The sequence below is a fragment of the Drosophila bipectinata genome, chromosome XL (assembly GCF_030179905.1).
Source record: "Drosophila bipectinata strain 14024-0381.07 chromosome XL, DbipHiC1v2, whole genome shotgun sequence".
Classification (NCBI taxonomy): domain Eukaryota; kingdom Metazoa; phylum Arthropoda; class Insecta; order Diptera; family Drosophilidae; genus Drosophila; species Drosophila bipectinata.
The window spans coordinates 8034875-8048337 of NC_091734.1; the positions used below are offsets into that span (position 1 = coordinate 8034875).

The 13463-nt window shown below is 52.3% G+C and overlaps 4 protein-coding genes across 14 annotated transcripts in view; 2 read left to right on the forward strand and 2 right to left on the reverse strand.

The window, feature by feature from the left end:
* Positions 1 to 227: 227 nt before the first annotated feature.
* Positions 228 to 8297, reverse strand: LOC108121682 (mitochondrial 2-oxodicarboxylate carrier). Of its 2 annotated transcripts, none has more exons than XM_043210126.2 (2): positions 8220 to 8297; positions 228 to 1115 (listed from the first exon to the last, which is right to left on the reverse strand). In XM_043210126.2, exon 2 carries the CDS (start codon positions 1077 to 1079, stop codon positions 366 to 368), a length of 714 nt encoding a protein of 237 aa, XP_043066061.1. In that variant the 5' UTR covers positions 1080 to 1115; positions 8220 to 8297; the 3' UTR covers positions 228 to 365. The 2 variants fall into 2 exon arrangements, with proteins under 2 accessions (XP_043066061.1, XP_043066060.2); XM_043210125.2 differs by lacking the exon at positions 8220 to 8297 and adding an exon at positions 2309 to 2835.
* Positions 4890 to 6671, forward strand: LOC108121679 (uncharacterized). The gene has a single exon (XM_043210120.2). It carries the CDS (start codon positions 5101 to 5103, stop codon positions 6640 to 6642), a length of 1542 nt encoding a protein of 513 aa, XP_043066055.1. The 5' UTR covers positions 4890 to 5100; the 3' UTR covers positions 6643 to 6671.
* On the forward strand, positions 7792 to 9443 carry LOC108121680 (uncharacterized). The gene is made up of 3 exons (XM_070277354.1): positions 7792 to 7809; positions 8253 to 8323; positions 8392 to 9443. The coding sequence occupies exons 1-3, from the start codon at positions 7792 to 7794 to the stop codon at positions 9317 to 9319; spliced, it is 1017 nt and encodes a 338-aa protein (XP_070133455.1). The 3' UTR covers positions 9320 to 9443.
* A 111-nt stretch (positions 9444 to 9554) lies between these two features.
* Positions 9555 to 13463, reverse strand: part of sdk (sidekick cell adhesion molecule) — a 56163-nt gene continuing 52254 nt past the window's right edge. For 5 of the 10 annotated variants that reach the window (XM_070282820.1, XM_070282803.1, XM_070282811.1 and 2 more), the window contains 5 exons: positions 13138 to 13419; positions 12942 to 12965; positions 12477 to 12797; positions 12076 to 12410; positions 9555 to 11708 (listed from right to left, as the gene is read on the reverse strand). In XM_070282820.1, the coding sequence (XP_070138921.1) occupies positions 11466 to 11708; positions 12076 to 12410; positions 12477 to 12797; positions 12942 to 12965; positions 13138 to 13419 (1205 nt within the window). In that variant the 3' untranslated portion in view covers positions 9555 to 11465. Of the gene's footprint in view, positions 11709 to 12075; positions 12411 to 12476; positions 12798 to 12941; positions 12966 to 13137; positions 13420 to 13463 lie in introns of those variants that run through there. The other 5 variants (XM_070282822.1, XM_070282821.1, XM_043210128.2 and 2 more) reach the window with 2 other exon arrangements.

The following is a 13463-nucleotide window of genomic DNA, read 5'->3' on the forward strand; positions in this document are numbered from 1 at the left end:
CCACCGCAAAAGCAATTTCCCAAAAAAAAGATTCTGAGATAATCGCGTTTAAAGTTTCAAGTTTGTTCAAGTTTTATATGCAGATAGTGCGCTATAAATAGCTACAGCTTCTGTTCCAATGCTCCGATCGTTATGAATTTTTGTGAGAGTATTCCCAATAGAATATACTTAAAGAATATGCAATAAAAAAAAAATCGATTTTTTTATATATCACAACTGTATATAACCCCTTAAAACACAGTCTTAGGTGTAAATGTAGCCTAGATTGAAAACTTTAGGAGCTAGGTACATACATTACAGAACAAAGAAGCAAAACTACAAAATGACGTCTTATAATTTGGTTAGAACCGAGGACTCTGGAAAAACTATGAATAATTGTTTAGCAGATAACCGTAGGAGTATTCAAAGACCAGCAACAGGATGGCGCCTCCGGGTCCCAAGCGCATGATCTTCGGCACGAGTCCCTTGTACAGAGCCCGGAATCCTTCCTCGCGGTAGACAATGGCCATGGAGCTGAGGGTGCCGCGGTATTTCACCTTTCCAGGCTGGGGCTGGGGTCCCTGGATGCGTGACTTGGCCACGTCGAAGGGTATGTTTACGAAGCAGGCCAAGGTGCCGGCTAGGAAGCCAATGGTCACCTTGCGCAGGAACTCCAGGGTGCCATCCTTGTATTCCGGCACCACGTTCTTCACGCTGTGATAGAACCCGAAGTACACCATGTTGAAGACTCCGTTGCGACCCATGGTGGCCGTGAGACCCTTGTTGAGGCCCCTTAGTCCCAGGCCGTCCTTCTTGACGATGCCCTTGGCCACCTCGAATGTGCTGAGCAGTTTCTTTTGCCTATCCGCCTGCTGGGCGACCTTGACCACCTCGAACGGATTGACGGCGATGGCCTCCAGGGTGCCGGCCGTCAGCCCGGCCAGTGAAAAGGTTAATGGCGTGGGAGTGGGCGAACCGAACTGGAAAATTGGCTTGGTCTGTTCGAAAACCAGGAACTTGATGGCCCGTTTGGGTGTCTCGGCCAGGATTGGCGGCAAGATACCCTTCCAATACGAGGAGATTCCCTCGTTACGGTACATCTTGGCGAAGCAGTCGAATACGCCATTGTAGTGTAGCTGAAAAATATAAAAAAAAAAGTATCTTAGAATTGTGTTATAAAGCTATTTAGAGGTTATTTAAGTAAGATATTAACACATCTACTAATGCTTATAACCTTCTGAGAGTTACCTGAGAAAGGCTATAATCAATTCAAGATCATGGAAAGACGACAAAGACATATCACAGAGTCTATATATCTGTAGCCATATCTTTTCTTAAATCTTAATAAACCATTGCCTTTATAATTGCTCTCATTTCACACGTCGGCGTAGATATTCTTTGTCTGGGTGTCCACCATCCACCGAGTAGTCATGCCAATCTGGAATCGCCTCAAGATCGGGCAACTGAGTGCGTTGTTCCAAATGTCTATTTGTCTACCGCCTCCCCTGGCCGCCTTCTTGGCCGGCTGCAGCCATAAATTTGTTTAATCATCGCCCCCAAAATGCAGGGGGGAAAATGGACATAATGTCGCAGTATAAAGATATACATACATATTTATGCTGGCGACCACAAGACCCACAAAGAATTCGTTTCGCACTTGAATAAACTAAACTATAAAGTTGGGGAAAAGTTGAAAGGTGTGGTTTTGAGATGCATCTGAGATTTGAGATTTATTTGAACTGGAATACTGGGATAAACAATAAAGACAAACAACTCAAATCTCCTTTATGTAGGGCTAACCTTATCACAAGAGTTTTTGGGAGTCAAGAACCAAAACAACGATTAGATAATGGGCGAAGGTGGAATATTTTTTCGGGGGCGAAAGTAACTAGTCGCGATCCCAGAGCTGATGACAGCCGCGCGTGTCCAGCGTCCGATGCTTGATGCCCCTGATATGCGAATACCGATTCCGATTTGGGGAATGTTTGGCGTGTCTGGCATGTGGGGGGAGACCTGGACCTGGGGGAGAACCGCGGGGCTGTCAACAGCTGATAAGCCCAACGACACTCTCCCAGTATCGGTTGTCTGGCCCACCACATAATCCGACTGCCACGAGGGAAAGTAAACAGAGACAGAGACAGTGAGACGTCGAGAGAGAGAGCGAGAGAATAGAAAGCTGCTTGGAGAGCGGAAAGACATCGCCGGACTTCCAAGTGTGAGGCGGGTGCGTGTGTCCGTGACCTTGCTATGCCCTTATCCAAAAAAAGACAAAAAACAAACCAAAGCCACCCGCCCAGCAGATGCAGCACCTGGACTGGATTCCACTTACCTCACCTATCGCCGTAGCGGTAGCTGTGGGCGTGGCCTGGATCTGGATCCGGGTCTTGACCACGTCCAGCGGCTGCATGATGCAGACCTCCAGGAAGCCGGCCGAACCACCGGCCATCACCTGGAAGAGGGCCCTCTTGGCATGCGAAATGGGCACGGGGGTAACGGCGCCGGACGTCGCCACCGGTTGGTTTTCCGTGGCAACTGGAGCTTGTCCGGCGGCCGGAGCTGGCTCTGAAGCTGGTGCGGTCATCCCTGCGCGTGTGATGATGGGTTAGGTCTGGGTGGGGGGCACTGGCTCCGTGTTCGACTGGCTGGGCCGGAGGTTTTGTTCGAGAGATCTGCTCGAAAGTATCGTCTCAGCCAACCTAGTTCCAATGCTTGGTCTGGAGCTTGTTTTTTTTTTTTGGATTCTTAAATTGCCGGAATGAGAACAGAGAAAAAAAAAACGAAAACAAACACAGCCCGTAGTCGATGGCCCGGAGAACGCTTCTTGCCGCCGCTCGCTTCGAGAACGCAATTCGCACTGAGCTCGCACGGCCAGCTGCCGTCGTCGCGTCCAAGAAGAGTCACAGCGATAGAGACGGGGGCAGGGGCAGGCTGGGGGCAGGGGGGGCGTAACCCCGAGCAGGGGTTGCTCAGGCCGGGACAGGGGCGGGTGAGACGGTGCTTCCAAGCTTTCGCCAGAAGCGACACTTAACAGCAAGAATAGCGACTCGCTAATTGAATTTGCTGAGGCCGATCGGGGGGCGAGAGCTTTGCTGGCGATTCTTCCGCGATCGGAGAACGGAGAACGTCCGGAAAAAGCTCACCCCAAGATATGCGAGAGCTTTCTATGGAGGTTCCAGAAAAAGAATCTTTTCTAAACTCCTTTACAGCTCATAGGTATCCTTGGCAGGTAGCTGGGAAAATTCTAGGGCTACCGGGCTGTCTGCCAGACAAGACCCGCCGAACATTCAAGATAGAAGTGACAAGTATCTGGCAGATAACGTCTAGCACTTGAGTCCAAATAGATAGATAGTTTGGCACTGGGCACTTGACAAGACAATCACTATGAGCTTGTTGATTAGACAGAAGCTTATGTTCGAAAAGAAACCTAATAAATTCTTTAAAGAGAAGACTTGCCTAGCATAGTATCTCAACCTATTCCTTTGAAGGGGATACTGCATCCATTAGATAGCTTTGCTTATCTGTGCATCGCATTAACGATGCAGTTCCTCGCCCATGTAAACACGCTCGGAAGAGCCAAGACCAGGGGAAGCCTGTCTTGGCACAATGGACAAACAAATCTTTTGACAGTTTCCACAAGTGTACTCTCTTCTGGCCCTTGATTGGTTTATTGTTCAGAGCCCACGGCAGTTTGGACATCAATCAGAGCCAACCAAACGACCAGAGATACGAGATACAACATCCAGATACAAGATACAAGACCGCGATTGAGGACAACTTTCATTTACATAAAACGCATTCTATCCGAAGCTGATAGAACAAATCGTTGGTGTCAAAAATGCACTGGGCTGGTACCTTTCCATCTATGATTTAGATGCTGTCTCGCCCTGTATCTCATAGCTCGTACCTCGTACCTGTAACCTGTATCTGTATCTGTAGTTGTGGCTTTGTCTGTTTTACGATGTCCAAATATTTCGGGCTGTTAATTATGGGCACGAGTTGGCGTGACTGATAGCCGGTCATGGATGTGGCCGGGATGGATGTGTGGAATTTATGACATGCCACCAGGCCACCACCACCAGGTTGGGCGCGGGGGGAATTTAAAACGCATTAGAAGCCATTAAAAGCGAATTAATCCCGGCCAGGAGTCCTGACCTAATAATGCTGTCACGTCACGCAATCTGAGTCTCTCAATGAGGATCCACCAACGAACTGAATGGAAGATCCCAGACCTGAGACCTGATCCCCGCATGAGAGAAGAATCCCTGCCTCGAAAATCGAATCTTGGCCCATCTAGTAATTAGCTCAGGTTTTACAAGCGCAACATGCGGCATGCAACAGATGGATGCCACATGCGAGCGCCGATTGATCGATCAAAGCCGCCATCCAGGGCCTAATCAATCATTTTTCCATTCTATACTTTACATTTTCCATTTTCCATTTTCCATTTTCCGTTTCCCTTTCCATTGCCATTTCCAGCGGTCTGTTCTGGTTCCCAAAGTGAGAACTCACGACCGCCTGCAGTAGGTCCCTCCGTCTGTCTGTCCCTCCGTCCATCCATCCATCCATCCACCTCTCCACCACGTCCGACCGTCAAAGGCTATTAACCCCGTTTCGGGCCAAAATGTTCCACTTGTTGCACTTGTGGCCCTGAGAAACAAGTTGGCCCCAAACAGTGTCGGAGTCGGTCATCAAAGGGTCTCCGAAAGTTTCACTTCCAAGAGAGTCAGGAGGAGGAGGAGGAGCTGCCCCCCCAGCCGGAGGAGCATCCACAACGAAGGGAGTCAGAATTAGAATCAGAATCAGTTAAGAGTGTTTTGATTAATGCCAGTTTTGACAGCTGTCCGAGCCATCAGATGCCACTGATGGAGCTGGACTGTCTGGCTAGCAAGAGAGAGGTGGGGGGGCTACCAACTAAGCAAGTAAGTGTTTTGGTTCGGACCTACATTACGCCCCGGCTGACCCCGCACTGGTTTGGCGACCCACTCAGAACGGGTTGTGCGATTTTCGCCCAAAACGAAAGTAAGTTACGCCACAAGTAGCTCCGACTCGGCAGACGCGGCCCTATAAAGACCTGGTGGCCGAGGAGTGGCCCGACCATTTGGCAGACACTCGTCGCACCCAATGGACAGTCTACTGCCCACCTGGACTCTGGCGCTGGCCCATCTGCTGGTCTGGGGAGTGGAGGGGGCGGCGGCGCATGGCTTTCTCGATGGCGAACAGCGCCCCCTGTGGATCCTGGAGGACGGACTGGCCAAGCGGCAGCGTTTGGAACGGCCGGAGGAGGACTACGCCACCACCACAAGAGAGCCGGCACAGGGAGCGTTCAGGAGGCAGGGCAGGGGCGGCCTGGGAGGCCACGAGCCGGCAGCCATTACGTTTTTGGTGCGGCACGAGGACGAGTCCAGACCACTGTCGCCTCCTCCTCCGGCTCGGCCTCCCTCCCAGTCGCAGCGACGCTTCATGATGCCCCGCCGCCTACAGCTGCCCCACCAGTACGTGCAGCCCCAAAAGAAGAGCCAGCCGTGGCACAAGAGCCAGCGCCGGGAGAGCCGGCGCCACCTGCCCGTCTTCGACAATGGCCCGGGCGAGAACTCGCTCCGGCCGGTCGGAGGCAGCCACTACCCGGTCTTCGTGTACAACGGCACGCGCGGCGAGCTCATCCTGAACACGATGCTCAGCCGGCGGAGGTATCCCATGCAGGAGCCTGTGCCCGGGCAGGTCCTCTACCCGCCGTCCACGCCCATGTTCCGGCCCAAGCCGATTGTGGAGCGTTTCCGGCTGCCGGGCCAGCGGGAGGTGATGAACCTCACCCTGATTCCCTTCTACGCCCACGAGGCTATCGCGGATCCCAACACCAGGCTCTCCTCCACCCAGCAGCCGCCGCCGGCCACGCCCACGCCCCTTTTCGAGACCCAGCTGCCCAGGACCCAGGAGCTGGCGCAGTCCAGGCGACGGCCCAAGAAGGCCAAGCAGTACGAGGCCTTCCACTCGCCCCAGGAGGTGATGCAGTGGCAGTCGGTGCTCCGCCGCTCCACGGCACACGGCAGGCACCACCCCAAGAGCAATCATCGCCACTACCCCAGCGAGGAAGTGGACCTCCAGGAAGACAACTCGATCTCAGCCTCGGAGTCGGGCTCGGAGGAGGCTCCACAGGAGGAGGATCCTGAGGGAAAGCCGCACTGGGACGATCTGGAGGAGCAGGAGGCCACGGCAACCGAATCCTCGACCAGCGAGGGCCCCTTCCAGATCGTCTACCTGGACGAGAGCCTGGAGCGCCCTGTGGTGGACTCCCCCACCAGCACCACCACCCCCAGCCCCCAGGTGCTGCCCCTGCGCCAGAGCTCCCGCTACGCCCTCAAGAAGCAGTACTACGCCTTTCCGGTCTACACCCTGGGCAAGCTGCTGCAGACCCAGAGCCCCGCCGCCAAGCCAGTGCTGGAGAAGACCGATCGGGCGGTGGGGAACTCGGAGGAGAGGGAGCTGCCCAGCAGCACCTGGTTTATCCTGAACTCGAGGTCAGTATTTGGCAGACAGCCTTCCATGTCGTACTCACACCTTCCGGTATTCCGTTCAAGGTACAAGGGCCCCCACTACCGGAGGCTGGACAACCAGACGAAGTACTACACCTCCAAGTATGTGGGGAACGCCTTCAGGCCCCGCTGATCGCTGGAGGAGATCTCGCAGACCTCACTGTTGCCAAAGAAAGCCAGCATCCTGCACGAATACCAGAAATCTCTGCTTTTTTTTTGTTCCTAAATGTAATAAACACAAATTTTAACGACGATCGTTAACGCCTTTCTGGCTGGGATTGGGGGGACACTCTGGATGACAGTTTGGGCCTTGTTATGCAGCTCCAAAGTGGAGCAACTTTGACTATATACTATCGGCCATAAAGGGCAGTCATAAATTCCGGGCCACACAAAAGAACACCACTGAGCTCATCGTTCCGGGAGCTCCACTTTTGGGGAGTGGGTTGCATAACCCACCGTGCAAATCGAAAGGCGGTGATCGGGGCAGGCCGAGATGAGCCGCCACAGGCCACAGGCCGGGGGGCGAAGGCGTCGCCTGACCCAAATTCCAGAACCCAAAACACAGAAATTCAGAAAATCAGAAAAATCGGAAAATCAGAAAGAAAAACAAAATATTTCAAAGTGTTAAAAAGCAAAGGGGGAATGTGAATAGGAATAGGAATGGGGGGATCTGGTGGCTGGACGGGGAAGAGTCATCAACAAATTTTTATGGCCAATCGAATGGATGCGGCCCTTTCAAGACCGCGTGCCCTCCCACCACCTGCCCCGGTCCCCCTCGAGTTTCCATTGGCTCGTCATTGGCTCCATCATTCATTCAATCACTTTGTCAATGATGCGGCTGGCTGGCTGGCTGGCTGCCTGCTGCCTCCACGTTCATTATTATTATTGATTTCCCAGCTTAGTTTTCGCTCTGGAGCCTGCAATTAATTTTCTCGTTGTTCTTACAAGATCCATCCCCCTCCCTTCTCCCTCTCCAGTGTAGAGAACCCGCTTCTTGCTGGCGGTCTCTTTTTCGGTCAGTCTGGGGCCTGGGTTCTGGGCCAGCATTTCTGTGGGCCACACAGTCGACCCCATCCCATCAATATGTCCGAGCTCGGGCTATAAAAGCTCGGACCGTGGCTCTTCTTGGGCTTAGAACAAAGACGACAGCGATCGCGAGTGCAACCAGTGGATGCTCTGCCACCTGACTATTTTTTTTGACATTTTTGTTTATTTCCAAAAACGCTCCCCAAGGATAAAGGGACACCTCTTGGAAGTGCAGTGCCTCTAAAGAACCAACAACATGTGGCTGTATTTTGTGGTACGTGAATAAGAGCTTCAAGGACATGAAAGGATAACGTCCCGGAAAACTAAGCAATAGAAAGTGATTGAACTACCAGTGAAACCCTATATAGGAACTATTATCTATACTATAATCCCCAATATGAATTCCCCAGAAAAGTGTTAAGGATGTCTTCTTAAAAATATTGAATATTCAAGCTAGTATTTAAGATCTTTTGGAAAGTTTTTAGAGAAGAATTAGAGTGAGAATGATCTTTCAAGAACTAGGGTCTTATAAAACCATATCTAGGACTTATAGATCTCTGAGTATTTTTAGAAGAACTTAAGGAAAGTTAGACTTAAGTTAGACTCTGAGATTTCTTGAGAAAAGTATTCAGATCCTAAAGCTAAATCCTAAATCCTAACCTTATAGATAGTACAAACACTTACCTTAATTGTATTTCGTTGATTGGAACTCCTCAGATCACCGCCGCAACCGCCCTCTTGGGAAGATCCCAGCTCGCAGACGCCTTCTGGTGGCCCAAAACAACAACGTAAGTATCCGGCAGTGAAGGATAACCCAAGCCATCTTACCTTTAACCCGATTCCATCTCGTCCATAGGGAGCCGCCGAACGGAGCCGGTCCCGTGCTGCAACAGATCCCACTCACCTACTTCCGGACGTACACGTACCAGCCTCTGGGACCCGGGGGAGCCTTCAGCATGCCCTTCTTTGGGTTCGGGGCGGCACAGACGCCCCTGCTGCCGGGGGCCCATCAGTACGATCCTTATGCGGTGACCAGCTACGCGGCAGCCCGCCGGCACGACTCCTCTCCGGTGGCGGGGGCCAGGCCGGATGTGACCCCTCCAGTGTTGGCCGTGGGCGGTCCTATTCCCTTCGCCAGCAGCAGTAGCACCACCACCACCTCCACCAGCACCACCCCAGCACCCACCACCACTACGACTACAACTACTACGACTACCACGCCGCCACCAACGACTACGACGAGTACCAGCACCACCACCCCGACGCCACCGCCTCCGCCTCCTCCTCCAGGTCTGGAGGGGTCCTCGCCGGCTCCGGGATCCGCCGGCACGTCCAGCCTGCTGCGCTACGGGGGAGAGTACCCGACCTACAGTCGCCGGGTGAGCAACCTGTACAACGCCAGGCCGCAGTACCCGTACCCGGACTACTTCAACTACCAGACGCCGGAGCAGGGTGTGGCCGGGAGCGGCAGTCGCATCCAGTTTGTGCCCTGCATGTGTCCCGTTACTGTTCCGAGTATGGTGTCCTCCGTTCCTCCGTCGGGCACATCTCCTCCGGTGGCCGCCACTCCCGTGGAGCCTCAGCCAGCGGCACGGCACATCGAGCGACACGACCTGCAGGCCGTGGCGGAGGCCGAGGCGGGAAACGAGGCCGAAGAGGACGAGGAGGAGGATGAGGGAGAGGCCGAGGCCCAGGAGGAGGAGGAACAGGGCGAGGAGGAGGGTGTTGCAGCCGCCAAGGCGCAACCGGAACAGCAGGACAGCGCATCCGACACTCCCGTCTAGGACCATGAGCCTGTGAGGCATCCTCTGTAGATTTAAGCCACGCCTCCGACTGATCCGTCACCCGTCAGCCTGTTAGATGCAAAAATAAAGAAGCAGCCAGATCTGAAATGAAACTTGGTTTAGTCATGGAACTCTGCCCCCTTCGAGTCGCCAGCTCCGGGTTTTCTGGGTGGCAGGTCGAAGAGGGCAGGGGGCAGGACGACACAAGGACGGACACAAGAACATTTAACTCACATTGATTTCACTTCTTTTATTAATTCGTATTCGTAGTTTCCATCAAAATGACATTTACACATTTAAATTGTATTTATAAATATTCTAATACTTTGCGCTTGCTGCACGACCCTCCTCCGACCCTTGGGGGAGACCTGCGGAGACCTCACCCACCCAGGGCTAACTCTTGCCTTCAATCTTCCACCAATCAATCAATCAATCAATCAATCAACAATTACAATTACATTTATGCTTAACTAGATGAACTTGTGCTTCGAGTCTTTGAAGTAGAAATTAGCTTGCAAAAGGGTTTAGCTTGTTTCCGATTCCGATTCTGGCTCAGATCCCGGCCAGAGTGGCCTAAAACCAAGAACAAGTTTAGAGGAGTACGAATACAACTAATTGGTAAACCGTTGATTTGAATCGATAATCGGTAATCGATAGTCAGTTATCGGTAAACGGTAATCAGTAAGTGGTAATCGGTAGTCGAAAAAAATATATAATCAGTCGTTTAGGTTACAGATATACATGTACAATACATCGATATATAAATATAGTCATAAATATAAGCAGTTGCTTATTACACATTCAAATACAACTAAGTGTCGTCTATCGTCTATCGTTATCGGTCTATCGTTCTATCGGTATCGGTATCGGTATCGTCGTTTGAACAATCAAAGAGGAGTTACTTAGGGCTTGATCCCTGGGGTATCCCCTAGCCAGGACCCACCTAGCAGGGACCAGGCCCCGTCTAGCCAAAAAAAAAATGCATCTTACGTCTACTAAGATCTCTCGTAGTGCTAGTCGGCTGCGCATGCGCTCGAAACTGTCCCGATTGGGAGCAAGGACCTCCTTATCCTTTTCGTATTTTGTAAGTGTGTTTTGTTTTTGTGGCTTAAGTGGTACAGAAAATTGCATTAATATGGCCTATCAATTACCTCCGAATATATGTATATCCTATCCAGCTCATCCTACGGCCAATGCCGCCTGGTAGCTCCAGCTCCTCATGCTCCTCCTGCCTTCCATGCTTGCACTATCCACTCCAAAAAAAAAAAAAAACAATACATCTATCTTTTGCTTACAAGATATGATTTTGTTTCTTATCCTTTTTGCAGATTTCTCTAAATATTCTCTGCTTTTTTGTTTCATTGAACTCTTTTTTTTTTTGTCTCCGATTGAATCGGTTGCTGCATCCTTGCATCCTATACTCCTCGTTATCCATCTCCTCCTTGTCCTCGTCCAAACGTCCTCCTAGCTCCTCCGACTCTTGAAAGTTTAAACATAATGAGATTGCGCCGGATTCACGCCGATCATTCACTCAGCGCCTTGGACTACCATAAATCGATAGAATCGATAGGTCGATAACTACGATAACAGCTGCCAAGGCGCAACACACAAACACAAACCTAAAAAAACCATGCACACGGGCGCACACACATGCATAAAATAAATACACAATCTAGTACTAAAACACGATTTAAAAAAAAAAAAAAAACCTAAGCCCTAACTAGGAGCAGAGTCGAGCTGGGGGATAGGTAACACCAACTAAATGCCGCCAATCTCAGATCTCTCGTAAAACTAGAACCTAAACTAACGCATATTCGGGGGCTAAACTAAACGAATGTCTCCTGTCTCCAGTCTCCAGTCCAGATATCTCCAGTGGGGGTGTAGTGTATCCATGTAGCAGCGGATCGGCGGAGGCGCCAAGCTGGGGGGGCTGAGACTGACCCGCGTCTGATATGTGAGTGTGTCCTCCGGTGCTCTCGGGTTCCAGTCATTCCTCCCTTCTGTCTCAGCCGCCTCAGCTCCTCCTCTCCAACTCCAGGTTCAAGTCCACGTCCGCGTCCTCGTCCTCGTCCTCGTCCTAGACAAAGGTCTCCCGGATGACGGTGCCGCTGCTACCGGCGCTTAGATCTTAGAACTCGGTTGATTGTCAGACAAACGAGGAGAAGCCGGGCAGCGGCGCCCTCGACCGGGCCATGTTATTGACGATGATCTGGCCACCATTGAGACTCATCACAGCGCTGCCCTCCGGCTCCGAGTCGGTGTAGCTGGAGTAGTTTCGCACCGGCTTCGTCTTCTTCCACGACTGGCGCAGGGAGTCGTTTACATTGGCGTAGTGGTTGACGAACGAGTGGGGATCGCTGCGGACGCTCTCGTTCTCGCTCTCCGAGTGCTGAAAGGTTCGGATCGGGGGATAGAGTACAGGATTAGACGGGTGGCTCAACATGGGGATTAGCTCAGCACAACAGAACACAACAAAACATGGAGGTAACGAAAACACAAAGACAATCACAGTGGGGATCAGAGGACGTTCAGCTTTACCTTCTCCTGCAGACCAGACCAAGTCCGCATCGTCCGCATGGTTGGGAGCGAGAACAAATGCCGAGATTTAGTTTCAAGAAATCCGGAACGTGGATCGGGGTATGTGTGTTTGGAATTCGGTTACCCGGTGCAGTGTCTAATGCTTGTCTTGTGTCTGGAGTGTCTTTTCTCTCAAGAACCCCCTGGATACCCCACCCCTGGAACTGAGGAACACTCACCTGGGACGCCTCCGAGCTGCTGACCTCCGAGGGCTTCTCCGTCACGCTGCTGTCGTCGGGATTCTCGTCGTAGCACTTCAGGCTCTCCTCGTCGCTGTGGTAGGCCACGGAGGCGGGCGACGGGCGCGGCGGGCTCTTGCCCAGCTGGACGTTGGGCGGCGGCCGGTGGGTGGACTTCCGGCCCAGGGTGCCCAGAGTGCCGCTCCTCAAGGTGCCCACGCTGTTGAGGGTTCCGGTGCCGACGCCGTGCCGGGAGCGGTACAGCTCCAAAGCCAGTTCCTGGCGCTCGTCAATCGACATGGCCATCGACTCCTCCAGCGTCTTCTGGGCCTCCTCTGCGGGGGAAGGAGAGATGGAATCAGTATAAGGACACTTCAGAAGGCATTCGCGGGCCAACTTACGCTTGTACTTGTAGCTCTTGCTCTTGACACACAGCACCGCGATCACCATTACGATGATCACGATGGAAGTGGCCGCCAGGGAGACCATGAACCAGGTCTGCCGATAGAAGGGCTTATGCTGCAGGTATCCATACTCCAAATGCAGCTTTGAGGGCGTCAGTATCGAGTCCTTGGAGTAGACGGGGAAGGAGATGCCGTACCGGTTGTAGGCGATCACCCGGAAGGTGTAGGCCGTCGAGGGCATCAGGATGTGGTAGCTGACGGTGAAGTCCTGCATCATTCCCTTCTTGGTTTGCTCGATCTTGGTCCATCGAGAGTCGTCTGTGGGGGGATGGATAGGTGTGTGTGAGTATACTCTGATATGGTTTGGGGGAAAGAGGAGTAAGAGGAGTAAGGATCTCCCCTGCTAGCTACGTTCGTTAGGCGATAGATTCTACTCTTTGAATCGGGATCGGGAATACTCACAAACAAACGCCGGATCTCCTTTTTCTACGCAAGCATTTCGCAAAAAGAATGGTTTTGTTTAGGTTTGGAAAGGATTAGAACCAAGCCACCAAGTGGTAACCCAATGCAGGGAAGGGAAGCAAGAAGATACAGATACATTTCAGATGTGAGACTAATGAGGCGTCCAAAACCAGAGTACTCTACGCTAGCCACTTACCTCGCTTCTTGGCCTCGATCAGGTAGCCCAGGATGGGGCCCCGGCCCGAGGGCCCGTTGATCCAGTGCATCTCCACGCTGGACAGCGTCTTGGTTAGGATGAGGTCCCGCGGTGCCACCGGAGAGCCGTCCTGGGGTCCGGTGGTCACGTTCTCACTTACCCCCGGCCCGTAGTCCACCGTGGTCTGGGCGCGCACCGTGAAGGTGTAGGTGACCTCCTCCTCGAGGTTCTGCACCCGGAGCGTGGTGTTGGACACCTTTTGCTTCACCTGCTTGCTGAATTCTGGAAGGGAAGAGGGTATACAGGTGAGAAAGGTCTTATATTTC